Source organism: Spermophilus citellus (assembly GCF_964194105.1).
Source record: "Spermophilus citellus genome assembly, chromosome: 7".
Classification (NCBI taxonomy): domain Eukaryota; kingdom Metazoa; phylum Chordata; class Mammalia; order Rodentia; family Sciuridae; genus Spermophilus; species Spermophilus citellus.
Genome location: NC_138188.1, coordinates 120,562,323 through 120,577,093, shown reverse-complemented (window position 1 = coordinate 120,577,093; position 14,771 = coordinate 120,562,323). Strand labels below are relative to the sequence as shown.

General features: G+C 39.6%; 1 protein-coding gene across 1 annotated transcript; it reads left to right on the top strand.

The window, feature by feature from the left end:
• Positions 1-575: 575 nt before the first annotated feature.
• On the top strand, positions 576-9,103 carry FETUB (fetuin B; the record flags this gene model as incomplete). The annotated part of the gene is made up of 7 exons (XM_081302067.1): positions 576-818; positions 1,151-1,261; positions 2,743-2,830; positions 4,683-4,852; positions 5,700-5,801; positions 7,841-7,921; positions 8,765-9,103. Exons 1-7 carry the CDS (start codon positions 594-596, stop codon positions 9,101-9,103), a joined length of 1,116 nt encoding a protein of 371 aa, XP_081158193.1. The 5' UTR covers positions 576-593.
• Between the last annotated feature and the right edge of the window lie 5,668 nt (positions 9,104-14,771).

Here is a 14,771-nt window from a genome sequence, read left to right as displayed (position 1 = left end):
AGTGAGGCTCCTAATTAGAAACACACCTGTGCTTGTGGTAGGTGACTAAGGCTGCCTTTCGGGTCTAACATGAGTGGTGAACTCAGGAGATTGGCTGGAAAGTCAGAACTCCCTGGGTCTCTTGGGCTCCCATGATCTTGCGCTGCTGCCTGAGGTAAATGTCCAGCTGAGGAGACCAGCAATGAGGAATGTGGAAAGGTGATACTCCCCCCCCCCATTATTCTGATTCAGGTGGAGACCTGGACACAAAGGAGAATCTAGTTATGATTTCCTAAGAGCCTTAACCAAATGTTTGCTATGATTTTGGGGGAAAGGTTTAAGAAACTTACATTTGTTTATGTGCACACATGAATACAAGATTGATTGCTGCGGGTTGGAAGGTTACAGCATTGGCAAATCCTATCCAAAGTATTGACACAGGGAAATGCTTGTTCAGAATTCAAGGTGATAAGTTAGGAATAGTATTTCAAATCCTTGTCAGCCATTCAGATTGCAATGATAAAATGGCTCAAGTCTGCCTTAAAGAGCCCCACTGAACAGCCTGCTCCTTCAGTTTCACGGATTGACCCATCCTGGGCCTTGTTCCCCACAGAATGGGTCTGCTCCAACTGCTGGTACTCTGTATCCTGGCCACCTGCTACGGGGCTGTGTCTCCACCCAGGGAGATTCCGAAACCTGCACCACTGGTCTCTAGGGGCTGCAATGACTCAGATGTGCTGTCAGTCGCAGGCTTAGCTCTACAGGATATCAACAAACAACAAAAGGATGGCTATGTGTTGGCCCTCAACCGAGTGAAGGATGTCTGGGAACAGAGACAGGCAAGTGATAGACAGTCCCCCTTCTGAGATAGGCATTTGGACAGACTGCAGAGATGGGCCAGAGGGATGGGAACCCCCAGTTGGCAGGTGCTTTTCAAATTGGATACCCTGCTAAGAATGCCATGCCCTCCTCTGCCAGGGGGTGCTAAGATGCTCTTATTGGGAACAAGTGCTTACAATGTGCTTTCTCTGACACCTAAGTTTATAAGGCATCTTCACAAACCTCATGTCCTTTGACTCTCCCAGAAATCAGGGGCAGTTTTATCTAGTCTTCATGGGTTTCTGTTTCATCTGGGATATGGTGTGTCTCTCCACCCCTTCCCACCCCACAGGATGACCTGGGATCCCTGTTCTACCTCACTATGGACGTTCTGGAAACCAGCTGCCATGTGCAGAGCAGGAAGTCATGGAAGGACTGCAGTGAGAGGCTCTTGCATGAATCAGTGAGTGCTGGTTATCAGGAAAGAAACTAAGTTCTATAGGGTGAAGACTGTTCAGTGTATGCCATTTTTAAAATATATCCCTCTGTATAATTTCCTGGACGAGGTGCACATGTGCTTATTCGAACACTGGGGACAGAACCAAATTTAATCAGAGGCATTTCTGAGAAGACACATTAGGATAATGCTGACCAGAATTGAAAAGTTGCCTCCAAATGGTTTTCTACCTCCACACCTCTCTGGTAGGCTTTGAGCCAGTGTCTAAATTGTGAGAGAAAGATCTAAGGAAAAGATTCTGGCTATGAGATTAAGATAGACAGCAGAAGCAATGGAGGGAGAGCTTTCCATTTTATTTTGCTTTCATTTTTGGTTTTAGTAAACACTGACATGAGGTTTGAGGCCTGGAAAAGGGATGGCTTACAGTATGGGGACCCTCAAGGGTGCCAAGGAAGAGTTTTCTGTAACCATAGGACCTATTGGGCCTCAGAATCCATCCTTTCTAAGATGACCATTGAAAAGATTTGAAAATAATAGCATTAGTTTTGATTTGGTTTTTAATCACACTGTGATTATTTCCAATAATTGATATGAACTATATAATAGGAATGCAAGATAATGATGTGTTTAGAAGTAAAAATTTTGATCAAAATGTATTTTCTAAAGATATATCATGTGTATATGTGTGTGTGTGTGTGTGTGTATAAAGTTTTTGCACAGAGAAAGATATAGATGGACTCATCCTTAATGGTTAACATGGGTAACCACAGAGGGATGGCAGCTTACAGGGGACCAAAAAAATAAATAAATAAATGAAGATTCTAGAGGCCTTAAAAACAAGATGTATTCTAATCATTTAACCAAATTCGTCAGTGTACACCTAACTGATTTTTTAAAGCAAATAGTCTGTTCACCCTGTTGTTGGTTTTATTTGTTATGGTGATACTATCTATGACAACGCATACACTAAAAAACACATATTGGCTCTAACATGATAGAAGTTTATTTCTCGTTCATGCAGAGTTCAAAACAGAAGTTTCTGAGCAGAGGTGGGGTGGAGGGTGGGGGAGGGGTTTACTCCAGGAGGAATATGGAGACAGGGGTTCCTCCTGTGCTGTGGCTCAGGCTCTGCCATCTTCAACTACTGGTTTCTGTTGTCACCACGCTCAGCTGCATCTTTCAAGAGAAAGAGCATAGCGAATAGAGTGTGCCAGACCAAAAAGTAGTTACTCTGCTCACATCTTGTGGTTAGAATTCAGTGATCCATACTTAACTCTGAGGGAGGTTGGGAAGTATAGCTCACTGTGTCCCAGGAAATGGTTCAACAGTTTGATGATAAATTTCAATTTTTCCCAGCCTAATCACAGAATTTGATTTTGAGTTTCTCATTACTTTACAATGAAACCTCCAAATTTTAATTTGGGGAGTATTTTCAAACCTTGTGGTTTTAAATCAACCATGTTATAAAATGTATTTGTTGATTCCAGGTTTATGGCAAATGTAAAGCAATGTTTTACATTAACATGCCAAGAAGAATTCTCTATTTACCTGCTTATAACTGTACTCTTCGCCCAGGTAAGATATCATGATGATTTTGTTAATTTTAATAAAAGATGGAAAGACTGTTGAAACAGGGCTCTGCCGAGAGTGTATACAGTTTCTCCTATCCTTGCTTTGTATTGCTTAAACTTCCACTACTTACCTCCCTACTGAAATTCAACTTACACTGCTTCTTTTTCCACAATTAATCTTCCTAAATCACCTTCAATAGTTCTATATTAATGCCCTGCATTAAATTCTAAATTTTCAGTCTTATATAAATGGCACATTCTCTATAACTGGTCCCAGGCTCCCTTCTAGCTATCTCTGCCATTACTGCCATTATTTTCCTGATATTCCAGTCATCTGGATGCCGCAATATTATCTGAATACACACTGTACTTTCCAATATCTGCCTCTTGATTGCTCCTCTCCCTTTACTGAGCATGCCCGCCTCTGATGAACTTTGTCATTGGAACTCCTACCAATTCTTTAAGGAACACCGCGTATACAGTTTCTTTCACATTCTTCACTATTCAAGAAAGGAGGGGTGCTCTCCTGTTATGCATTCCTACAAGACTTGGTCTAAACCACTCAGGGAACCCAGACCGAGTACTGCTTTGACTTGGAGTCTTCTATTTCTTTTTAGAATATAGAGTGTTTTCTCTTTTTCCCTACCACATACGCCCTAGTTCTTTTCAAGTTGAAGGAGTCACTCACATTGTTGAACATATAAAATAATAGCAAGGGAACTGGTGACATTTGAAATATGCACATGCGTCCTTCTGTATCCTCTTTTCACAAGGGAAAGCCCTTGGAAAGCCAGCACTTCATAGCATGAAAAGATAGGATATGGGTCCTTATCAAGCTGCTGTGTGCCTGTGACTCTCCTTGAGGATCTTGTTAAAGTACAGATTCCAATGCCATAGGCCTGGTCAGAGCCGGAGATCCTGCATTTCAAACACGATCCAGGTGATAACAGTAGAATTGGTTCCTTTAAGTCACAAGGCAACAGAACAAACGTTTTATTAGTTACAGCTTAAGGTTCCAGGTTGTGAAGACGAGACTCACCCAAAATAATTTAGAGAATAACAACTAATGAATAGCCTCAGGACATTTATGGGAGTCCCAGGTACCAGGGCTCAGAGAGTCAGAAAGTGACAGGTGGGGATGAAGCAGGAGTGACAAGCTTTGGACATAACTCCCCCATAATCTTCCTCAGTCCCCAAAACAATCAATCAAAATAATGTGTTTTCTCTGCAAAAATAATTTCAAGGCAGATTCCCTACCTGATTTTCAGAATAGATTTGTCATCCTCAGCGCCTCCCAAACAGAAATTGTGGTTCTACCATTAGTCACATGGTGATTTGACCAATTTTGTTTTCTGGGTCACTTACATTTTCCAGCCCAAAAGGGTGTGTGTTTCCACCTTCTGCTATGTCTCTTACTGAATCTATAAGCATGTAGTAAGCACTCACTATGTGCAAGATATGATGCTAGTTATTAAGGACTAAAAGATAAATACAACATGGCAATAATGACAGCCCAAACTTTTAAAGGCATTGGGGTACAGAGGCAAAGGAGAAGATGTTAAATTAGTTGAGGTGCTCTGTCTTTTATCAATAATAGTGGACTATGTTGTCTTTGAGCACAATTCCTAGAGTAGATACATTTGTGTGAGGTGGAAACAATTTGGCTTTGATTTCTTTATAAAAATAATACTGCTCACCACAGAAAACTCAATGCCAACAACTAATTTCTTTTCTAGAAAATGTATTTTTCACTCCAGCCTTATCTTATCTATTCAATCTTTACCTTATATGATATATGACTATTATAGGTTTGAAAATCCATGATATTTTTAATCTATTCTTATTGACATCAATAGTTTCTCGGAGAAAAGTTTACAATATGTGCCCTGACTGCCCAAGCCCAGTTCCCATTGACTTGTCGGATCCCAGAGTTCTAGAAGCTGCCACAGAGTCTCTTGCAAAATACAACAATGAGAGCACCTCAAAGCAGTATTCTCTCGTCAAAGTCACCAGGGGGTCAAGTCAGGTAAGGCTAAAATGCCCAGGTCGATTACACAGTGTATCTCATACCAGTCACTGTAGATTTCTAAGCTGAAAGGAGAATATCCAGGCACTCTTTTTGATTAGAACCCAAGAGGCCCTCTACATTCCCTTTCCTGGTAGATTTAATACACATTAAATCATGTTTCAGCTTGTATTATACCATGCCATTTCTATGAGTCATGTGACTTGATTTTATTTCATCAACCAGAAGGCAAGAAGAAAAATGGATTCATAGTCTCATTGGTGGGGTTCTACCTAGGTTTACTAGTTACTACTAGTCCTCATATCTGACTGACCATGGACTACTTCACAACACAACAGGCACTCCATGTTAAGACCTAGGGTAGAGGTTAAGTTCTATAGATTAGGGGAAATGGAGTTTCATTTGTATTTGCTTACATTGATATCTTTCATTTATTTATTTTTTCATTTATTTATTTTTGTGGTGCTGGGGATTGAACCCAGGACCTTGTGCTGCATGTGAGTCAAACACTCTACCAGCTGATTTATATCCCCAGCCCACGTTGATATCTTTCATATGAAAAACAAAAATACAAAAGACAAACCTATATGAGGAAAAATAAGCTTACTAAGGGAAAGTATTTAGGGCCCATTCTAATCCTAAAGAAAGTTATGTTGATCATGTTTTCTAAATAATCAAATTATAGTACATGCTTTGATCTCTGTGGGGATCTACAGGGACAATGGATATGTGTGTTGGCAATGCCTCTGGATATGTATCCTTTCTGTAAATGTAATGCTGCAAACCTGAGTGTTTTTCCTATGTAGCAAGGTTTAATTTTAACATCTCAACCCTTGTCTTATTATAGTGGGTGTTTGGGCCTTCTTACTTTGTGGAATACCTAATCAAAGAGTCACCCTGTACCAGATCCCAGGCCAGTAGCTGCACACTCCAGTCCTCTGATTCTGCAGTGAGTATTCTAGAATGTCTTCATAATTTAAGATTGTGTTCACAGTCACCTCTAAGTATTTGCAACATAAATTTTACATAAAATGTTGCAAAGCATGTGCCTTTTTTATTCCCCTTAAGAACAACTGAGAAGTTAGGAATCAGGCAGGCCTAGATGCATTGATAAGGGGTTTTATTCAACTATAAGTACAATTTTCATTTTCAATATGATGCCATATTGCAAAAATTGGTCATGGGGACCATAAAATATAGATGAACTGGTGATGATCCTACTTCTACCTGAACAAATCTCCTTACATTTGGAATACACCATGGTGTTCCATTCCTTAGACCACTCTTTAAGAAAGATTAAGTCAAGTAAAAAGTCAAAGAAGCCAGGTGTGGTGGCACACACCTGTAATCCCAAAGGCTCAGAGGCTGAGACAGAGGATAGTAAGTTTAAAGCCAGCCTCAGCAAAGGCAAGGTGTTCAGCAACTCAGTGAGACCCTGTCTCTAAATAAAATACAAAATGCCCAGAGTTTAATCTCTGGTACCCTACCGAAAAAAAAAAAAAAAGTCAAAGAAAGCATATATAATGGGGAGAGCAACTTGAGGCCATCTGAGACACCACTGGTGGGAATGTACATTGGTACAATGTGTTGGAGCAAAGCTCGGCAAAATGCACCAAAAGTAATTTTCCCCTTATTCACAATAACAGCTTTATTAAGACATAATTCATGTACCATAACATTCATCCTTTTAAGGTGTACGATTCCTAGTTTTTATTATATTCACAGAGTTGTGTCACCAACACTTTATTACATTAGAATATTTTCATTAGCTTCCAAAAGAAACCCCATAGCCATTTTCACAGCTATTCCTCATTGCTGCCCCTGGCAACTGCTAATTTATTATAATATCCTACTATACCTGAAAATGTACATACTCTATGAATCTACAATTCCTCTTCTAGAAATTTGCTCTAAGGAACTAACTAGAGATATGTGAAAAGATAGAGCTGGATACTTAAACAAAAAAGTTGCATTCAATGTGGTTGTCATACAAAAAAGCTTGCTAAGATAATACAGAGGAATATTAGATAGCCATTATAAAGATAATCACAGAAGAATATCTAACACCATAAAGGGATTTTCATAATATACTGTTCAGTGACAAAATATTTATAAAATAATATGTATAATATAATACTAGTTTTGTGGAAATAATATATATAATATGAAAAAACTTTGGAAGAAAAGACATCAAATGACTTGTTGCAGGCAACAAGTATGTTTTTTTTTTTTTCTATTTTCTTTTTCTTTCTTTCTTTTTTTTTTTTTTTTTTTTTTGGCGCTGGGGACTAAAGCCAGTGGTGCTTTACCATTGAGATACATCCCCAGTCCTTTTGATTTTTTGATTTTTGGAAAGGGTCACACTAAGTTGCGTAGGGCCTCGTTTAGCTACTAAGCCTGGCCCAGAACTTGTGATCCTTCTGCCTCAACCTCCCAGGTTGCTGGGATTACAGGCATGCCACTACACCCAGTTTATTTTCTTTTGTCTGTATTCTAAATAACTATTTATTACATTTGTGATAAGAAAACAAAGTTATTTTAGTTTGCTATAAACAGAGGTTGAAGGAAACTGAGAATGGTTTTGTCTGAAAAGAGGAAATTCAAGTGAGACATACATAAAGGGCTGCTGTATGAAAGATGAAGCAGATTTTATTTAAAAGATAAAAACAAGCTTTATATAGAACTAAGACCAAGAGGTAAAATTTTATAGCCACAACTTTCTGCTCAATACAAAAAAAAATATCTAATAATCAGAGATCTGTTCATCAAGGAATACTAAATACTGAATACTGAATTTTGGAAGCAATTTGACCTAGTTTATATAATTTCTAGGGATGACAGAATTGGCTCAAAAATCTGCCATTTTATGGTAAGAGCATAAAATATTGATTGGCTGTGTGTCTTCAAAAGCCAAAAATAAGTTGATTTCCATTTATGATCATCAGTAATCTTAATACTTAACATAGTTTTGTGTTTTCTTTCTTTCAGCCCGTTGGTCTTTGCGAAGGTTCTCTGGCTCAAAGAGCATCAGAAAAATATGTCTCTGTGACTTGTGATTTATTCCCACAAGTAGGTATTTTTCATCCTAATTATCTTTTTGTGAAGAGCTGATTATTTACATTTAGTAGCCACCATCCCATCCCCTTTGATTTTCCCCAAGATCCCCGATTACCACTTCACTAAGGCTACCCTGAGGCCACACCCATGTGGTAGCTCATCAGAGACCTGTCACATTTCGTTTTAGTCACATTTATGGTCCTGCAGAATTAGGAAGACACACTCAGAAACAGGGCACTACCAGCTCAGAAGGCTTGAGCCTCTGAAGCATTAAACTCAGTTTCCCTAAGAAATCTTATTCCCAAATTCAGGGAGAAGTCATCCATGAAAACATCCCATCCCCCTCCAACAATGTTTATTGAGCTCTAAGACTGCGAGGCAGCCTGGTTGAGTTGCGACAAGCCACCGGTGCTGGTCCTGGTCTGCATTCATGAGCCGTGTGGCCTGATTCTTGCTTCCTCATCTATAGAGTGGGACTGCAACAGTGACCTCATTCAGATCCCAGAGGGACAAGTGAGAGGACTGGACAAAGGGCATTGTGTAGGGCCTGGCACAGAATATACACTAGAAGGTGCCTGCAGCTGCCCCTACGAGGAACAGAGAGAGCGCTCACCAGGGACTTTTAGCCTCTCTGGACAGTTGTTCAGCTCTGAAATCAGGAGGCTTGCAGTCAGTCCTCTACAGGCCCTGGTTCCCCTGGCCCTTTTCTGTTTTTCTTTTTTAACCCCTTCACCAGGAGACCCATCCCTCTAGCTGGTCTCCTTTTAAAATGTTCTTCCTGAAAGGTATAGACCAGCTTAGCCTGCCACCAGATGTGGCTTATGGAATTCTGCATTTAAAACATTGTTATTTCAGATTCAGTCCCCTGGGGGTGACAACGTAGAAGAGCCCCCCAAAAGAAATGCAGTCTCCTCCGAGGCTTCCTACAAAACGGCACCAACCTCTATCCAGTACCTTCCTGACCTGGATGATGAGAAGCCTGAAGATCCCCAGAGCACAGGCCTTCAGGAGGCCTTCCCAGTGCAGCTGGATCTAACCACCAATCCCCAGGGAGACACCCTGGATGTGTCCTTCCTCTTCCTAGAACCCGAGGAGAAGAAGCTGGTTGTCCTTCCTTTCCCCAAAGAAAAGCAGCACTCTGATGAGTGCCCAGGACCTGCCCAAAATAATAGTCCTCTTCTCCTCCCACCCTGAGAATCACAAAGAAGTTTCCTTGGGGATATAGTACCCTGTGTGAGATGAGAGGTGGTGGGATAGGATGGAGAAAGAACGGGTTCAGATGTAGAAAATAGCTAATAAAGTGTGGCTTCCATTTTTCTTGGTCTCAATTATTGGCTGGAAATGGAAATAATGAGACTCCCCCACTTGGGCTGCCTTGGCCTCTGGACACGGTGCTACATGGTGTGCTGCATCCTTTTCCAAAATGTGATCTTATGCCATGGACCGAGGTTTATCCTTTCAGTGTATCTGTGTGCTCAGCAACCTGTACTAAAGCTCTCCATGAGTAAAGATACTTCCCTAAGTGCAAGAGGTACATGAAACAGGCTCAGCAGCTTCCCTCTTGACCTCCCCTTACAAGACCAAGTCTAGCTGTGTATTGCTCATGCCATTTCCAACACTCAGCCTCTTTTCATCTTCCTGAAGGTCTCTGTGTCTCAACAGATGACTAAAATGGAAGAGAAATGTCCCTATGATCTGTGCAGTGCCCTATAGGAACATCAGGCCACAAGAGTTCTTATTGTCACAGATTCTTAGAACAGAAGTTGAAGGGCCCATCAATTGTAGTCTTTTTTTTTTCCATATTTAAAAAACACTGGGACAAGCTGGGCGTGGTGGTGCTGTCCTGTAATCGCAGCATCTTGGGAGGCTGAGGCAGGAGGATCACAAGTTAGAGGCCAGGACAACTTAGTGAGATCCTGTTTCAAAATAGATGAATAAAAAGGGCTGGGGATGTAGCTCAGTGGCATAGCACCCCTGGATTCAATACCCAGTACCAGAAAAACAAACACACCAAACAGTGGAACCAATTTCCCCGTAATCAGAAGTATATCTGTGTGCACACACTCACACACACACACTCAGGATATGACTTTTGACATCTTGTCAAATAATTTGCCCATATAATGATTGCCCTTCATCTTGGTGGCCATTTCTTAGAAGTGATGCACAGCCCTTGGCCTAATTTATGTAAAAGAAGTAGATAAAACTCACACCCCATTACTCTTACCTATTGCCCATAATAAGTTAGAAGTTGGGGAGCGAATGTCATGTGGGTTCAGTCAGGAAAGAGGCAGAATGGTCATCAAATAGCTCAACTGAAGATCCATCAGTGAAGGAACATTTAATGAACGCTTGTGGGCCAGGTCAGGGAAGGACAGGGGAGGCTGAGGCATGGAGAAATAGAAACCACAGGGAAGGCAGAGGAGACGTGGCTGGCTTACCCAAGCCCAGCACAAATTGGAGCTGTGGAAGAGGGGCCACCTGGCAGGAGCTACCCTGGTGGTGGTGCAGCCATTGCTGAACTCGCTGCTGATGTGTGGGAAGGAGCATGGCATCAACATGGTGCCCTCTCCCTGCCTCCCTCTCTTCTTTCAATCTTCTCTTCCCTTTGGCTCCTTGAACCCCATGGTAAACCAATAAGCTGGGGAACCTAGATTCATCATTCTCCTCAGGTCCTGACTTGGGTTCTTCTCTGGCTTGCTTCTTGCTGTTTCTCTAGTTTTTTATTCTTGCCCTTCTTTTCTTACCCTGCAAACTCCATGCAGGCTAGCTAATCCAAATGCCAGCTAATAGTTTCAAAATGCTACAAACATTATTCATTTGAGGCTTTGTATTAAAATAATCAGTGGTTTCAAATTGTCTCTGTTGAAACACCAATCTCCTATGCAGAAACCTCTGGTGTTGAGCATTTCTAGTTATGTGGAATTAAGACTTAATGCTGATGCATCTTTAAAAGTAACTTCTTAGCCAGGTAGGGGGACACATGTTTGTAATCTCAGCTAATTGGGAGGCTGAGGCAGGAAGGTCACAAGTTTAAGTCCAGCCTATGTAATTTAGGGAGATCCTGTCTCAAAATAAAATATAAAAAGACTGGGGATATAGCTTAGTAGTAGAACACTTGCGTACCATGCACAAGGCCCTGGGTTCAATTCCTCCCCTCCCCAAAACAAAACACAAACAAATAATGAGACCACTACACACCTATGAGATTGTCCAAAATACAGAACATTGACAATAACATCAAATGCTGCTGAGGATGTGAAGCAACAGGAACTTTTAGCCACTGCTGGTGGAAATGCAAATTTGTACAGCCACTTTGGAAAATAGTTTGGCAATTTCTAAAAAAAAAAAAAAAGCTAAACATGTTCTTACCATGTGATCCAGTAATCACACTCCTTAGTATTGATCCAAATGAGTTAAAAATATACATCCACAAAAACCCATACATGGATGTTTATAGCAGATCTACTCATCATTGCCAATACTTAGAGGGAACCAAAATGACCTTTAGTAGGAGAATAAATAAATACAATGTGTACATCCAGACAATGGAATATTACTTGTCACTAAAAAATATAAACAATCAAGTTATGAAAAGACATGGAGGAAATTTAAGTGCTTATTACTAAGTGAAAGAAATCAATCTAAAGACTGCCAACTGTTTGATTCCAACTATACGACACTCTGGAAAAGACAGAATTGTGAAGACAGTGAAAAAATATCAGTGGTTGACAGAAGCTAGAGGGGAGAGAGGGGAGGGAGATAAATTAATAATGGAGCACAGAGGATTTTTAAGGCAGATAAATTATTCTGCGTGATGCTATAATGGTGGATACAAACATTGCACATTTGTCAAAACCCATGCTAGGTACCCTACTGAGTGAAGAGGAAACCCTGATGCAAACTATGGACTTCCGGTGAAAATGATGTGTCATTGTAAGTTCTTTGGAGGGAACAAATGTGACCGTCTGGGTTCAGATGTTTATCATGGGGCGGGGGAGTTTGTGAGCATGGGACGAGAAAGTAAAGAGTACTTAGGAACTCGCTGTACTTTCCACTTAGTTTTGCTGCAAACCTAAACCTGCTTTAAAAAATAATGTCTATTTTTTGAAAGTAAAGTAACAAAATAATACATTAAAAATCTGACCAAAATTGACTTCTTTTTTCTTAAAAGAAGTGATTCCTATTACCAAAAAATAAAAAATAAAAACCCTGATGCTAAAAAATTATATTAACTGATCCAGTGATTCTCAAAGAAATAATCAGAGATGTACAAGGATATTTACTGTAGCACTATTTATAAAAACAAATAAATAGAAACAACATAAATGACCAAAAATGAGGAATGTTGAATATATTAATATTTATATAACTTGCAATATACCATGAACTCTGAAAATAATTTTCCTGAAGAATATTTAATGATCTTGACAAGTCCTCACAGTGTAACCTTAAAGGAAAAGACAATATTTAAGCTACATATTATAGGAAATTGTTTAAAGTCTTTCCCTAGGGAAGGGATTGTATGAAATGAAAGGGAGAGAGACTTAATTTTATTTAATAATATTGTTTGTTTTATTTTATGTGAGGTTTATGTTTAAAATTAAAAATTATATGATTAGAATAACCCAAATATTTAAGATCCTATAAAATACCCGAAACAATACTTTAAAATGTTATATAGTTTCTACTAATACCTGAAAAATTAAGTTATAAGTAAATAAATACTTAACAACAGTGAAGGAAAAAAAATCCGTATGTACAGAATAATTCCAACAACATAAAAAAATCTGTGTTGTATATATCCAAATAGAAAACATTCTATAAAGAAATTATGTTATAGTTGATTTTTCTCATGGGTAGTGGAATTTGAGATGAATTTTCTTTATACTTTTTGTACTTTTCATACTTTTTTTTGCAAAGATTGTGTATTCTATTATGAGCAAAAAAAATCTTATTAGATGAATGGATAAAAAAAATGTGGCATCTATACACAATGGAGTACTATGCAGCAATAAAAAATGACAAAATCATAGAATTTTCAGGGAAATGGATGGCACTAGAGCAGATTATGCTTAGTGAAGCTAGCCAATCCCTAAAAAACAAATACCAAATGTCTTCTTTGATATAATGAGAGCAACTATGAACAGAGCAGGGAGGAAGAGTAGGAAGAAAAGAGTAACATTAAACAGAGACATGAGATGGGAGGGAAAGGGAGAGAAAAGGAAAATTGCATGGAAATGAAGGGAGACCCTCATTGCTATACAAAATTACATATAAGAGGTTGTGAGGGGAATGGGAAAATAAACAAGGAGAGAAATGAATTACAGTAGATGGGGTAGAGAGAGAAGATGTGAGGGAAGGGGAGGGGGGATAGTAGAGGATAGGAAAGGTAGCAGAATACAACAATTACTAATAGGGCATTATGTAAAATTGTGGATGTGTAACCGACATGATTCTGCAATCTGCATTTGGGGTAAAATTGGGGGTTCATAACCCACTTCAATCTAATGTATGAAATGTGATATGTCAAGAGCTTTGTAATGTTGTGAACAACCAATAAAAAATAAATAAAAGAAAAAAAAGAATAAAAAAAAAAAAAAAAAGAGGCTGGGGATGTGGCTCAAGCGGTAGCGCACTCGCCTGGCATGTGTGCGGCCCGGGTTCGATCCTCAGCACCACATACCAACAAAGATGTTGTGTCTGCCGAGAACTAAAAAATAAATATTAAAAATTCTCTCTCTCTCTCTCTCTCTCTCTCTCTCTCTCTCTCCTCTCTCACTCTCTCTAAAAAAAAAAAAATCTTAAAAGAACGAAAGTTCTGTTAGGTGACTTTTCCTGAAAACATGGTTAAAACACCTAGAAAGTACCTAAATGCCAGAACGAGACCGTGGAGGTGAAGATCTGTGTACTTCAGTCTGCCCCAAAAGCCATCCTGTGAAGTCACCTCCACTCCTCTTCCTCTATCACATCTAAGGCCATTCTCTGGTTCTAGACCATCTGGGAAGCTTTCCCAAAGCCAATGTCAATGCCTAGAGCATTTGACAGTTCTCAGAACTGAACATACACTTTGTGCTCCCTGAGACACCTCAACCTGAAGCTTCCCTGGTTACTGGAAAGGCATCGTTAGCACTGCATGTCTTAAATATTCATTAAAGCCAGGGGAAGGGAATGCCTGGGTCCTGCAAGTACCCCCAAATCTCAGCAAAACAGTACTGTAGGAAAAGCATAAATTGTCCTTCCTTTTTCCCAGTCCCAGCATTCCCATCCCTTAATTTACTCCAGCATCTGATTTGCCCAGGCACTCCATATTGGGTGAAAGACTTGATTAAGGAGCTCAACTCATTAGAATATAAACTGTTTTTGTTTTAATCAATAATTTCCCCCTGCCCCACTGGGTTGGAGCCCTTAAGGATACCTACAGCAGATTCCATACTATTTATATCCTTCTGAGTTATACTATAGTGGTCCCATTCAGTTGTTTAAAAGCCAGTTGTTGTTCACACTAAAAGTTCAGTCTCAAACATTATCCTAAACATGTTTCTTCCACTTTAGCACTCACTAAACCAACCTGTGACCCTTGGAAGTGAAGTCTATTTTTCATATAACTCCTCCCTTTTCTTTCTTCTAATTCTTTCCTTCAATTCAGTTCTGTCTGGACGCTCAGTTATTCTCAATTTTGACTGCACACTGGAATTACTTGGGAATCTAAAAACTATCCAAACCCAGATCCATTCTGATTGAATTGTTTTGAAGAGTCCTGATCCTAGGATTCTTTTTAAACTCCTTGGGCATTTCTAATATGAAATCAAGATTGAGAACTATTACTGTAGAACCTTACTGTAGAGAAAGTACAAGGAGG